Source organism: Malus sylvestris, chromosome 5 (assembly GCF_916048215.2).
Source record: "Malus sylvestris chromosome 5, drMalSylv7.2, whole genome shotgun sequence".
NCBI classification, from domain to species: Eukaryota; Viridiplantae; Streptophyta; class Magnoliopsida; order Rosales; family Rosaceae; genus Malus; species Malus sylvestris.
In genome coordinates, this window is record NC_062264.1 from 29,428,321 (window position 1) to 29,443,240 (window position 14,920).

The 14,920-nt window shown below is 35.0% G+C and overlaps 2 protein-coding genes across 7 annotated transcripts; one reads left to right on the forward strand and one right to left on the reverse strand.

The window, feature by feature from the left end:
* Nucleotides 1-1,944: 1,944 nt before the first annotated feature.
* LOC126622157 (chloroplast envelope quinone oxidoreductase homolog) lies at nt 1,945-5,364 on the reverse strand. 2 transcript variants are annotated; one of them, XM_050290821.1, is made up of 4 exons: nt 5,162-5,364; nt 3,828-3,969; nt 3,362-3,453; nt 1,945-2,842 (listed from the first exon to the last, which is right to left on the reverse strand). In XM_050290821.1, exons 1-4 carry the CDS (start codon nt 5,225-5,227, stop codon nt 2,153-2,155), a joined length of 990 nt encoding a protein of 329 aa, XP_050146778.1. In that variant the 5' UTR covers nt 5,228-5,364; the 3' UTR covers nt 1,945-2,152. The 2 variants fall into 2 exon arrangements, with proteins under 2 accessions (XP_050146778.1, XP_050146780.1); XM_050290823.1 differs by lacking the exon at nt 5,162-5,364 and adding an exon at nt 4,188-4,217.
* Nucleotides 5,365-8,068: 2,704 nt separating this feature from the next.
* On the forward strand, nt 8,069-11,226 carry LOC126622159 (uncharacterized). 5 transcript variants are annotated; one of them, XM_050290825.1, is made up of 5 exons: nt 8,075-8,208; nt 8,293-8,398; nt 8,768-8,996; nt 10,718-10,780; nt 10,955-11,226. In XM_050290825.1, the coding sequence occupies exons 3-5, from the start codon at nt 8,786-8,788 to the stop codon at nt 11,065-11,067; spliced, it is 387 nt and encodes a 128-aa protein (XP_050146782.1). In that variant the 5' UTR covers nt 8,075-8,208; nt 8,293-8,398; nt 8,768-8,785; the 3' UTR covers nt 11,068-11,226. The 5 variants fall into 5 exon arrangements, 1 of the variants encoding a protein (XP_050146782.1); XR_007623349.1 differs by having other exon boundaries at nt 8,069-8,208; nt 8,293-8,507; nt 8,939-8,996; nt 10,718-11,226; XR_007623347.1 differs by having other exon boundaries at nt 8,069-8,208; nt 8,939-8,996; nt 10,718-11,226.
* Nucleotides 11,227-14,920: the final 3,694 nt, after the last annotated feature.

Sequence of the window (14,920 nt, forward strand, 5' to 3'; positions counted from 1 at the left end):
GTCATATGATGAGTACAACCCGTATCCAACACCCACTTAGTAGCACAATCAAATGATGAGGAAGTGGTTAAAGCAAAATCAGAAAAATCTGTTTCAACCTCAGCAACATTAGCTTCAGAACTTTCTTTTCCTTTGGTCTTCAATTTAGGACAATCTTTCTTCCAATGGCCCTTATTATGACAAAATGCACATTCATCCTTTTCCAAAGGTTTTCTACCTTTAGAGTTTCCTCTAGGTCGAGACTGTGATTTTTTCCTGCTAGAAGATGACCTCCTCTCTGATGATCTACCTCTAACAAATAAAGCTTCAGAGGTACTATCATGATTTTTATCTCTATGCCTCATTTCATAATTCATCAAGGCATTTGACACATCTTCAAATTTCACAGTTTCTTTACCATGCATAATAGTGGTAACAAAATGCTCATAAGAGTCCGGCAAGGAATTCAACAATATTAAGGCCTTATCTTCATCCTTAATATCCTCATCTAAATTTAACAAGTCGGCAATCAACTTATTAAAAGCATCAAGGTGTCTAATCATTTTTGTACCTTCTTTGTATTGGAAGCGGTAGAGCTTTTTCTTCAAGTGTAGCCGGTTCTCTGCACTCTTTGTCATATACTTGTCTTCCAATTTTTGCCACAACACACTTGCTACCGTCTCCCGCATCACAAAATACTTCTGAGTTTTTGCAAGGCACAACCGAATTGAAGAGCAAGCCCACAAATTTAATTTCTCCCATTCCGGCTTCGACATAGCTTCCGGCTTCTCTCCCAAAGCGGCAAGTAGATCTTGTTGAGCCAACACATCTTTGACCTCACATTGCCACATCCCGAAGTTGTTTGTGCCATCAAACTTTTCCACTTCGAACTTTGCATTTTGCACCGTAGTTCTTGCAAACCCGGAGGTGCTTCCAAAAGGATTTTCATCTTGCCCGTCTGACATCTTTGACAACTAGACAGTACCCAAGAGCAACCAGTGCTCTGATACCAATTGTTGTGCTAGGATAGCACCAAACCCGTTGGAACCAACTCAATCTAACCCACAGGAAAATTTATCAAATGAAAATGCAAGAACAAAATATTAAAGACACCAAGATTTTAACGAGATTCCTCCACAGTCAGTGTAACTGGAGTACGTCCTCGGAGCAGTAGGAGCTCACCCAATAATCCACTATCAACCAAATGGGAGTTTACAAAGTGTTGGCAATCTCACAACCCAAAACCCCAATACACCCAATAACTCTCACTCACCAAAGAAACAAATAGAGAGGGAAATATAGTGAATAATTTCCTCTCTATACAAAGCTCAAAGCTAATACACAAATACAACTTTGATTGAGTGAGTACCAACAAAGAAAGAAAATCACCTTTCTTTCTTCTCTTCAAATGGGGCTGCAGCACCTCTGTTTTTTTTTTCTCTTTTTCTGCTATGTTTTTTCCTCTCTTATGGCTTCATTACTACACTTCATAAAAAATAGCAATTATTTCTCTTTCAAAGAACTCATCCGTGACTTCCCATGGACCAAGACAACTTTAGACCAATTCCCTTTTCTTTTCCCCAAAACAAGGAAGAGACATAATTATTTTGTCTTTTTTTCCTTTTTGATTTGTTTAATTAAAAGGTGGCCACTTGGCCACATACTCCAACAAGCACAACAATCAACTCCACTCATCTATCTAACCCTGGTTCCACTGTAACGAGTGCATTTTCGGTCACCACCCTTGAGAACTCCCGTTGATTTCTTTTCTTATGTCTGTACTTTCCTGCTGTTTCTGATTCATTGTTATTACTCTGCGCAAAATTGTTAATTTTTTCGAAGTACTCAAAGTATTATCATTAACTTACCAAAATTTGGAAGTAACTGTTGTGGCCTATTTAACTGAAGGGGAATAGGGGGTGAATAGGGGGTGAGGCAAGAGAGAGTATGGAGAGAGTGTAATGATTTATTATGTGAATGTTACTCCCTCTGCAGTGTCTTTATTTATAGTCGAGAATAAGGAGAGGATTAACTTGTCCTTCAAGTAAATACAATCCTTTAGGAAAAGTATAACTAGCAACCAAATGTATCTAGGATTTTTCAATCCAAGAATATCTATGACCTGCGATTTTATTTGTAAAACACTGCAATTCAAAACAAAGCATGGCCAAAACTAAGGCTCCACAATTATCTTTCCGGTAGCATGGCCATCGCTGATCCTATCCCAAGCGTCCTCCGCCTTGGCCAGGGGATACTTTGAGTCAATTATAGTCTTCAGCTTCGCTTCTTTCACCAACTTAATAAGATACTCAAGGTTATCAGCCTTGGGAAATAAGAACAGTGGCACCAGTTGCTTCTTAGAAAAGGTAAGTTTCTTCAGTGCAACGCTAAACAGAGAGCTGGGGGTGGGAGTAACATCTATTACCTTACCGTTCGCACTCAAATTAGGCTCAAAAGTTGACCAAGGAATGCATGTTGCACAGTGGATCACAACATCATATTTTCGACCAGATGGACTCCTAAGAGCTGCACCTTCTGGGGTCTTGTAGTCAATAACCTCATCAGCCCCTAGGCTTTTGACCAGTTCAATGTTGCGGGCACCACAAGTGGCTGTAATATGAGTATTTCCGAGCTTTGCCAACTGAACCGCGTAGAGACCTACACCACCTGAAGCAGCTGTGATCAGGATGTTTGCTTGCTGACCACTTCCATCAAGCTTGATCCCAGCAGTTTGTGTAAGAGCCTGGTGAGCTGTGAGACCAGCAACGGGTAATCCTACAGCGGTGGCTGCAGAAACTTCCGGTGGCCTTGCAACAGTTAAACTCTCCATTGTCACGGCAAATTCAGCTAGTCCACCTCCAGTCTTTGATTCATTGTCGAAGAACAGAATGAGACAAAAAGGGTCATGGTATGTATCAATGAATGATGCATCAGATATCTAGGTGACACATTCTGTCACTGGGTTTGCATATTAAGCACACCAAAAGTGGTTTTTACATGCAATAGTTCAGTCTCATGCCGACTGGAATGACACTAGGAAAAGAGGCACACAAAGTCGATGAAGGGTTAACGAGGGTTTACAAATACAATAATTCAGATTGGAACAAATGGATTCAACTTTTCAAATTAGTAGATACTTATTCAGGTATCATTGATGAAAATAATAGTTCTAAATTAAGTTAAATCCATCAATATGCATGTTTCCTAGATGTATGTGGAACCTAAAAGATGCTATTTCCAAAACATGATATGGAAGCTTAATTCCCTTTTTCTGAATTATGTTATCCTTTCAGTTAAATTTTACTTCCGCCGAAAACGAAGACTAAATTTGAAGAATTTCAAGTGAAACAGAGAAAATGAGCTAGTATATAAGGGAACTTACAAGAGTGTTAACCTTCCCAACAACTTTGTCACCAGGTTTGAATTTTTTTACTCCAGGTCCTACCTTTACAACCTCTCCTGCCACATCAATACCTGTTCCGAGTTCCACCAATGAATATCTTCAGTTAAGAAAACGACTTCTGACAAAATGCGGTTCTGTGAAAACTTCTACATAAAACATGTTAAGAAATGCATCCCACCCTTTCCCTTTGAAGAACTCGAAAAACTATGCTATAATATCAATGTTTACGTAAGAATCTCTCCCCAGAAAACACACAAATTTCACTCCAGAAGTTTATAGATGAAATGAACAAGAAACAGGTGTTTAAGCATTTATCGAACATTCGTACTACTTTTCAAGAAAAAGATCAAATAATGCATGGAATGAGGCATAATTACGTAAAGAGTTATAAACACAAAATGGATCCCCTAAGTAGCAGCGTCTCAAGGCAGCCAAACCAAATTACCAGGTATGTACGGAAACCTGCGAGGCAACAAAGGCCAGAGCATGCCTTTCTGAGCTTTCCAATCAATTGCGTTTAGACTAGTTGCCTCCAATTTCAGCAACACCTCATCTTTTTTCGGATTTGGAATCGGAACTTCAACATGCTGCAATAAGGCCAATGTCATGACAAGAATGTGTTCTGCAAAGTTCTTCAAAGCAACAAAGTATCCACATAATAGACCAACAACTTTGTTTAACATTTCATAAGCATATACAAATGGTAATTTTCTCGATAACAAAACCAAGTAACTGAGTAAATCCCTGTTACTATTTCTTTCATCATGTGATTTTGGATAAAAACAATAAAAGTAAAAGATAAAACCTCTTCCTTTATCATTTCCTTCCCATCATCGCAATGACTCAATCAAGTACTCGTATTCCAAGTGGGATTGCAGTTATTAAACTGAAAATATGACTTCACCTCTGGAACATAGATTTTTCATCTAAAACCCGACATAATTGTTTTACTTGATTAAAGCCTGGTGATTAGGATCCCCATAAGCATATTCCTTAATTAAGCTTGAATTCAAATATTTTACATGTTTCCAATGGCTATATTATCCCTAATAACAATTGGATTTAGACATTTCTTTTCCTATTCTATTTCAATTTTTTTTTTAACAAACAATATTTTCTACACTAAATGAGGGGGGTGAATTTAACCTCATAATGAGCTAGCAATAATGAGGTCCAAATTTGCCTTTGGCAAAAATTGAAGCCAAGACCTCCCTCTTTCACAATTGTTCTTGCTTCTTATTTTTTTGTTTGAAATTGATTTATTATATGCAACTAGGTAAATTTGTGCTTGTAAATATAGATAAATTAGTGTAAATATAGGTAAATGAGTGTATTTCTTATGTGATGTCATAAAATAATGTATCTATTATTTTCTCACCCTTTAGTTGTAATACTTCGTTGTATGAAAAGAATGTGCTTATATTGTGTCGGTAGGTAATTATTGCACATGAAAATGCAGGTAAATAACTTATATATACCATATAAGTAAATTAGTGAATCAACAAATTCTAAATGGGTACATTAATGATATATAAATAGACAAAACATTATGAAACTCATTGAAGGCGCAAAACAAGGAGTAAATCATCCATATTGACATGATTGGAGAATACTTGCAATTTTGTAAAATAATTGCAGTAATGGGTCAACAACTCATATTAAATTTTGGATTTTATTTAGAGGTTAAGAAGTACACGGCTATAATGAACTCTCGAAAAAAAAAAAAAAAAACAGGTGAGTTTACGTTTATGAAATAAGAGTTACAAGTCTATAAACAACCTTTAAACCAGAAGTTCCGCCGCCATAGTTGTCGTACTGAACCGCGTGCATGGTCTCATTGGCCATAGTCTCTCAGTTGTAAGTCCAACCAACGTTACGAAGAGCCGCAGAAACTTGAAGCTCCTCCCTCCCGGATTCTATGAAGTACAGAGCTTATGCTAGTACAGCAATGGACTCATTAGTCCATGTCTATTGTGGAATAAACTAATACACGTGATTCATAAGAATGTTGACTCATTGGCCCATGTCTATTGTCGAACAAACTAATACACGTGATGTTGACTCATTGGCACAACTAATTCACGTGATCATAATGATTTGGGCAGTACAATAGGTACATCATGGTCTGGTCCCCATGTTAAATAGACAATATGATGTGGTCCATATGTTAAATAGACAATACGACAAGTAGATGGTCCCTATCTTGTCCCTACGTGAAATAGACAATACGTATGTGGTCCATATGTAAATATACAATAAGTGTATGCAGTGCTGATGCCAAGATTTGCCGAGGTGAGGGGTGAAATTCAAGAGAGTGCAAGATTCAATCAAAGCGGTTGCTTTTATATTGAAGAGTGCAAAGTTTTGAGTCAATATTCAAAGCAAAAAATAGTATCTCCACAAAAGCAGTTGTAAGCGATAATATCAAAGTCAATGTAATAAGCTTAAATTGGCTAGGATTATATTCTAAAAAAAGGCGCTAGTCAGGTAGCAGATTGGAACCTAGTAGCTAGGCACCTAGGCGAGATCTAGGCAGGAGCCCAGTAGGATTTAAATGAATTTCTTTTATCGTAAAATAAGCATTAACCAATATTTACATTACTTTTTAAAAAGTAATACAATATTTATAGATAATGTGAGAGTTTAAGATAAATACAGTAGGGGTCTTAAAAGAAAAAAAAAAGACAATACTTGAGTGCTCACAATTTAGTACCAATTTTACTCACTAGACTTTATGGCCCAATAAAATTACGACAATTGTCATTCTTAACTCTCTAACCAAACAACAACATATCTACTATTCTAGCAACCAAACACTTTAAGGGCGCGTTTACTAATCCGTAATCAAATTTAAGGGAATTGAATTGAGGAGAAATCGGATTGAGGAGGAATTGAATTGAGAATGAAACAAAATTAGATTCTGGAAATTAAGTTTATCAAATTAAATATAAGCTTATTATATTAACACCCCACATATTGTTGAATAAACTCCACATATTTAATGCACCTCACATTTGTTTTTTTAATTAAAACTTATCTTAATAAACCCCACATACTTCCCATAACACCCTTAGACCCCACATTCTCAACATACACCATACATTTTCTATATACGCCTCCACATTCTTCAAATCTTATAATTCTCATTCTTGCTTTTGTGGTTTTCATTAGGACTGGGTTCAAAAAACCAAAAATCGAAAAAAATTCGAGAACCGAACCGAAACCAAAAAAACCGAACAAAAAAAATCGAACCGAAATTGTCAAAACCGAACCGAACCGAATTTGGCCAGTTCGGTTCAGTTTTTAAGGTCCGAAAACCGGACCGAACCGAATTAATTAAATTAATATATTTTTTTAATTTTTTATTATTTAAATATCTGTTTTGAATATAATATATATATATATATATATATATATATATATATATATATGTGTGTGTGTTGGAATGTGTAATGGGGTAATTATTATATTATTAAACTAATTAAAGTGTTGCTGACAAAGGTTGTATTAAGCACATGGGTGCTTGCTTTATAGAACTTTGTCTCTCTCTCTCTCTCACTATTTCTCACTCTCTCGTAGTATCTCACTATTTCTCTCTCTCTCCGCTTTTTATTTCTTAAATCTTGATTCTATTATTTTAAGTTTGATTCTTCGAACTTTTGATCCTATTATTTTCAAGTCCGATTCTTCAAGCTTTTAATTCTACAATCTCCATCTTCGAGTTCTTTTTCATTCTCAAACCCACCGTCGAATTCGAGTTTGTGATTCTATGATACAACTGCAGTTTTCATTCTCAAAATCGAAACAAACCGAATCGAAAAAAATAGACCGAACCGAACCGAAATTTCAGTTCAGTTTCGGTTTGGGCAAAAAACCGAACCGTTTCGAATTGAACCCAGCCCTAGTTTTCATTATTCTCCATGGAAATCTTGATCTTCCGTTTCCTTCTTTTGGTGTTTGTCTGAGAGACAGTTCTGCTACTTCGACTTTCTCTTTGCTTCCATTTAACATATTGAACTACCTCCTTTCGGTGACTCCTATCAACGTAGGGGATTGTGCTAGCATCTTGGTTGGGAGTGATGGTATTCACTCGCAAAGTGGAAAAAAAATAAAAATAAAATAGGCTTCGGGGGTTTGGACGCTTCAACGAAGGTTAATGGCTTTACATGTTCAAATATTGAATAATCAACATTGAGAGTATGACAGTAAGAGGACAGAAAATAACATGGATGGGGATAATTAGGAAATATATAACAACATGTGATTCAAAATAAAAATAAGCCCCAACGTTGTAAATGGATCGAGAAGCATGATTAGTTGGGACAAGGTCCTATTATCATTGAGGTTTATATCAGACTTGCCATGGGGAAAATGAATCAATGTTACCTTTCATTTCCAGAACTGTGATGCTTTTGACAACATATGCAAGCATACCAAAACATGTCTATCAATCAGTGGTTACCTTTTATTTTAAACTGATACTGGAAGAATCCTTGATAGATTAGAGACTAATATATATACTTGTATTGAGAACAAAATAATAGTAAATTGAAAAATAAAAGTAGAAGAATACATAGATTACAAGTATTCAACAAATTTAGAGTTTAAAAACATATTAATATAATCATAAAAGGCCTAGCCCCACCAAAACCCTATTTACTTTTGCATTCATTTTTCCTCTGGAGCCCAAAATGCTCCCTAGCCCCACCAAAACCCTATTTACTTTTGCATCCTCGTACCTTTGTTAGCTGTTTCTGCAAAAATCCGAAGAACCATAAATGGTCAGATGAATCAAGAATCCAAAGAAAGCCAAAAGAAGGGCCAGGGTTAGCGCCAAATTCCACTATCTTCTCCGTTGATTGTTTAATTATTTTAATAAAATTAGGGTTTTGTCTTAAATTTTTGTTTAGGGCTCAAAGAAAAAAGGTGGATTGCCTTCCTCTTCAGGACCATCGATGCTGGCGAAGGTATAGCAACCGCCTAGCGGGCCGCCTAGACCGCCTAGCGGCTGCCCAGGTACCCGCCTAAGCCATCATCGAGTTTCTCTAATGTTTTGCTCCAAATCACCTCGGAAGCCTAACGCCCAGCGCCTAGGCAGCCGCTTAGACCACGTTTTCGAACACTGGTTAGAATGAAACTTAATTAAAATAGATCAAAGCATGACTTTGGTAGGTGAGAAGCCACCAACATCCATATTTAATATAGAGACCATAATTATTGTAGTGCGTACATTATATAACCCAATTATCAATTTCCTTTCTCTTTCTCTTTCGAAAATCAATGAATAATGGGTGAAACTTTATAATTTTAACCAGATCCACAGAATGTGAAACTTTAATTTTAATTTGCTACTATTTCATTGCCTTGGATTTTTGTCACTGGTAGTGGCGACCGAAAAAAGCAATGAACAGATGGACATGGGAAGTACAGAAATTTCTGGATGAATGTTACGAGTGTACGATCACCTTCATACGCTCAACCCAATCTGATAGGATTGAAGTTTCTTTTCAATTTTTTTCTATCATTTTTTTTCTAAATTTGGTTTTGAATTTGCAGGTACTGGCCTCCAGCAGCCCTCTGCTTGCACATCCGCACTCTGCAACCTCTAATTTGGGTAAATTTTGGTTTTGATTTTTCTAGATCAATATGTATTTGTGCCTGGCTGTTTAATTCTACGATTGAGGATTTTTAACTAGATTTATTATTATATATGGAGGATTTTTAATCAATTTTTCTATTTGCTTTTTACTTTTCCGCATTTTTCTTTTTACTGTGAATTGTATGATGAAATTATTTTTTTGGAATGCTTCTATTTTTCTTGCAAGATGAAATTATTTTCTAGAATGCTTCTGTTTTTCATGTAGGATTAAAACATACATAATTGTTTAAGTTACCACTTTATACTCTACAGTCAACTATGTCTACTAGTATATATACGGCAAGATACTTAACAAAAAGTGACTCAAAGCGTCTCGATAACAGTAGATAGCCAAAAACAACTAGCCAAAATGGCCGATCAGAGTCGGTAGCCAAAAAACAGCTAGCCAAAGTGGTACTCAAGCTTTATATCTTGGTCTGCAAAAAAATGTTGTTAGCTTCATCACCGTCTATTACCGAGAGAAATTTTTTATTGTGATTGGAATACGAGCGTTACATCACGTGTTTTATATAAGTGATAGAAAATTTTAATAATATATATATCTCATCATTTGTATAGTTACATATGGTGTATCATTTCATATTCTGATTACACTAAAAAATTTCTCTATTACAGACGAGTTTCCTTGTAAAAGGATATTATATTTGGAGGGACCACATAAAGATAATTGGGCTGAATTGGTGGTTGCTTTTCTTTCATTTATAATGTATATGTGTTCTTACTTTGTCCACTCCTTTTTGTCTCGTAAATGTTTTTTGTGTGTCACAAATGAGTCTGACTTGTCCTACTAGGTTGAGTCTGACTTGTCCTAACTTAATTCAACCAGCCATTCGATACCTAACCTCATATCTAAATGACTAATTTCTATTGGATTAGGTGTTGAGTTTTTACTTATGTGTTCAAAACTTTCCCTTTCTCTCAAGTAATATAATAGTTTCGAACTCTTCCCTTACTCCTTAATAATAGTAACTTTTTCTTTTTTAAAAAGGACATGATAGAATGCATGTGAGGTAAGTTTTTTTGAGATCGTGATTTAGAAAGGGAAAAATGTTGTGTGGTGCTATCTAACATTGGAAAGTTAAATCTTGTATTATGAGAAAAGTTTGGTCTATTTTCAATTGGTTTTGAAGTGCAACTTCAACTTTCTTCATGTAAGAGAAAGAAAAAAGAAACAAAGAGGCAATAATGAGTGATGGATTGCCCTGACATTCTTAGTCAACCAACTGCGTCTCAAGTTCAAACCCTTCTCTCTTCACTAGTGTAGATTAGTAGAGTTTTGTAATATATTTGAATATTTTTCTTTCTTGTGTTTTTTGGGAATCTACATTTAGATCATTTCGAATGTTTGGTTAACTTATTTTTTTATATGAATTTTCAATTACAGGTTGGTACTTGGTTGCTTGACTTCTAACCCTTTTGTTAGCTCATATGAGTAGTTGTGTGCGTGTTGTATTCTCTTTTGTTGTGATGGATTTTTGTTTGAGATTTTAGTTAGGATTCTTGTTTCTCACTAAGTCTACTTGCTTTGCTTTATATATAAATTAGTTGTCATTTGGGATTTGAATATTTAGGTCTCACTGTTTTTCAAGAATGGTCTCTTTGTGTAGGTCCACTAATATGGAAAACAAAGGTCCAACTAGGTTGGCCAACAAATAATCCATTTTTGTCTTTTGCAGGTCAATCATGGTATTGGTTATATCACCACCCATATTCCCAGGTGCTATTACAAATATATACCGGTAAAGTCGTTTAATAACTTAAATAGGTGTTAATATGTATACCTTTTGGTCAAGTGTACTGTAGAAGGGATATATCTTGTGTATCAACACTTTTTTTCTTGCTATAATGTTTTTAGTAAGTTATGCGTTTGAACAACATTTGGGTTACCTAACCGTTTTGTTTGAGTGAAACAGTTCTTGATATGTCTACTGGAATGGATTACAAAATTAAAAGTGGTGATGCAGCTGGAGCTTTAAAGATTGAACCTATTCAAAGGGCCAGTTTCCTCTATGTTGCCTATTATTGATGCTACCGATTTCGTAGCAGACAACTCCCATTCAATATTTTTAGTTATGATATTGTCTTTTTCAAGCTACAATTGGGATATATTGTAGGTTACTGTGGACATGTTAATGTAAAAACTACCCATATTTGAATTATAAGAATTTTTTTTCATTGAGTTTCATAGTATGTACTTGCCATTTACATAACTACATTAAGCTGAAATGCTAGTTTAATTCCTAAAATGATAAAATGTAAATGAATAAATGGATTAAAATATAATATAAACAATTTAAAGGAGCATGTGACGATATACCTATTCATCACATAATTTTAGGATTTGTGACGCTTATAACGTCATAAATTGAGTCAAGATTGGCATTTGGGCTTGAAAATATGTGAGGAATCGGGCGCCACGTATACTAAGAACAAGTGACGAATCACAAATTCGTCACATATACTATCGATGACTCCACATAGGTGACGAGCCTTGTGACAACCGAAATTCGTCACATATACTATTATATGACGAATTTGTAGTATTCAGTGACGCTTTGCCATCGTCACTGAAGCCCTGTTTTCTTATAGTGAATACATATACTTGTATTGAGAACAAAATAATAGTAAATTGAAAAATAAAAGTAGAAGAATATATAAATTACAAGTATTCAACAAGTTTAGAGGTTAAAAACACATTAATATAATCATATATTATTTTGGGCCCAAAATAAAGGCATATTATAATCATAAAATGCCTAGCCCCATCAAAACCCTATTTACTTTTGCATTCATTTCTCCTCTGGAGCCCAAAATGCTCCCTAGCCCCACCAAAACCCTATTTACTTTTGCATTCATTTCACCTCTTACCTTTGTCAGCCGTTTCTACAAAATCTGAAGAACCATAAATGGTCAGATACATCAAGAACCTAAAGAAAGCCGGCCCAGGTTAGCTCCAAATTCCACTACCTTCTCCGTTGATTGTTTAATTATTTTAATAAAGTCAGGGTTTTGTCTTAAATTTTTGTTTAGGGCTCAAAGAAAGGACGTGGATCTCCTTCCTCTTTGGGACCATCGATGCTGGCGAAGGTATGGCAACTGCCTAGTGGGCCGCCTAACACCGCCTAGACCGCCTAGCGGCTGCCTAGGCGCCTGCCTAAGCCATCACCGATTTTCTCTAACGTTTCGCTCCAAATCACCTCGGAAGCCCAACTCCCAGCGCTTAGGCTGCCTCTTAGGCCGCATTTTCGAACATTGGTTAGAATGTAACTTAATTAAAATAGATCAAACCATGGCTTTTGTTGAACACTGAAATAGAAAGGAACGAAGTTACCCGAAAAAATGTAAAAGCCTTGAGTGGTGAATGATTCTTGGGATGAGTCGCGGACTAAGTCGCTTTCTTTAAGACGTTTCGCGGCTCTGCCCAAAGTGTGCAAGCAGTTCACAAACACCACGTCGTCCCCAGGATAAAACAGCCAAGAACCTTCTTCTGATAAGATTCTTCCTTGCACATCGGAAGAACCTTCGAACTTACACCTTACCAATATATTGCTTTTTATAAATCAATATATATAAAACTTTTTCTTACTTCGTCTATGTTCTGCTCTTTTTCTAACCTATATAATCTATATATATATATATATAAAGAAATAGACATTGGAGGGTTTGAAACCGTAAGAAATCATGGATGTTTATAGGATGCACGTTGGAGGGTGTGAAACCGTACAAAATCAAGGATATTTATGGGGATTTATGGGATGCAAAACTGTCTACAATCAAAGGATGATAACAAATTATGTTTTATATTTAATGTTTGTAATAAACTAAAATATAAATATTTAAAATATTTAAATAAAAACATAAATGCTCCAACAGCTTTGGTAGGTGAAAGCCACCAACATCCATATTTAATATAGGGACCATACTTATTGTAGTGCCTACATCATATAACCACCATAGGGTGGCTCAGTGGTTGGGTTCGAATTCTAGGTTTGTATTCTACACGGTACGTCTTGAGTTCAATTCTTAGCGCTTGTCAATATGGGTGGGTTCAAAAAACCGAAAACCGAAAAAAACCAAAAATCGAACCGAACCGAACCAAATTCTTTTGGTTCGATTTCAGTTTCAGTGGTCTAGAAACCGAACCGAACCAAATTAATTAAATTAATATTTAAAAAAATAATAATTATCTGTTTTGGGTATTATTTTGTAAACCCAATTTATAAGCCCAAATATGCTAAAAGCCCAATGTGTTGCCAAATTTTAAACCAAAAATATTAAAAATAAAGCCTTTAGAAACTCTAAACCCAAACTTTAAGCCCAAAATATTGTTTCTTCACCCATATCCAGATTTAAAATTAAAAAAAAATAAAAAAACATGAAAACAAGAGTAAACTGTACCATATGCATGCCACATTTCAAATATTATTTTGCATTGGATATGTATTTTTTTATGTATAGCAAACCTGCAGCAAATAACAATCATTAGGATGATAATAGGCATATATTCCTTTCCCATCTCATTGATCTCCTATGCAATATATAACCCACCCACCCACGGATAGTGCAAGGAAAACCATAAGCTTCTCAGAGAGAATTTATAAATCACAGGTTGATGAGTGTTCTCCGCTTGGATCGACGTCATGCCATGATGATGGTTTTTCTTGCATACACGGAATAAGAGCCTATTGTTCTAGGTAGTCATGAAAATAGCTTGATTTGATATTCATTTGTTCTAGTAGCTAGGTTTCAATAATATAGTTTATCACCCTATTTATCAAGTTTAATGTCTAAACGTTATTATGTTTTTGGGAATGATTTTAGGGCAGCTAAATAACATGCCAATATCTAGATTAAAAAAATAATTGGAAAAAACCGAACCAAACCGAAATCGAAACCGAAAAAAACCAAACTGAACCGATTTGAACTGAACCTAGCCCTACTTGTGAATCATACGATGGTGGTAAAAGGGAGACTAAAATTCCTCTTTGAGTTTTCCTGGCTACCAAAAAGGTGGATTACTGTGACGAAGCCAACTAGTCCCTTTTTTGAAAAAAAAAAATACACATGATTCATGTTAATATAATAAAATCAATATTTTGTTGATCTTGTATTTCCACACACTAATACACATGTTATATGTTATCAGTATTTTGTTGATCTTGTATTCTTGTTGAAATTTCATCTTCTAGAAAATTATGTTGGCATGTCATATTTTGTGACACTTAACCTAACTTTTTGATAAAGTTGCACATTTCGAGAAACGAAAACTATAATGAACAACTAGCATTTGCCTATTTTTTTAGAAAATGAGAAGGAGAGAGAAGGAGAGAGAGAGAGAGAGAGAGAGAGAGAGAGAGAGAGAGAGAGAGAGAGAGAGAGAGAGAGAGAGAGAGAGAACGTGGGGGAAGTGAGAGTTTTTTTATTTTTTATTTTTTATTTTTAATATTGAAGGTATTTTAACATTACCTGTAGGTGAGACTTCAATAAAAATAGTAAAATTTAGAGTTGTGAAATTACATTATTGCCGATTATTTTTTTGTGTGATAGAAGACTAAGTAGTCTTTTCACTTTCTTTTGGTTGACAAAGAGGGTTTCATTAATTAATAGAGATAAGAATGAAAAAATTTAAGGAAAAATTAGTATTCAGTTCTTAGTTTTTAATGTTCTTATATTAATTGAGACCTTAATAGTTTTTATATTTTGATCAAAGTCCCTAACATTAATGTATTAATAAATTACATGTCAGTTACATAAATTTTAAAATAAAAATTAGTAATTGATTTAGGGTTTTAATACTCACATCCTTATTAAACTCCTAATTCATTTTCAATTCAAAAAATTTCCAAAATATAAAAACTAAAATAAGAATAAGTTTGTAC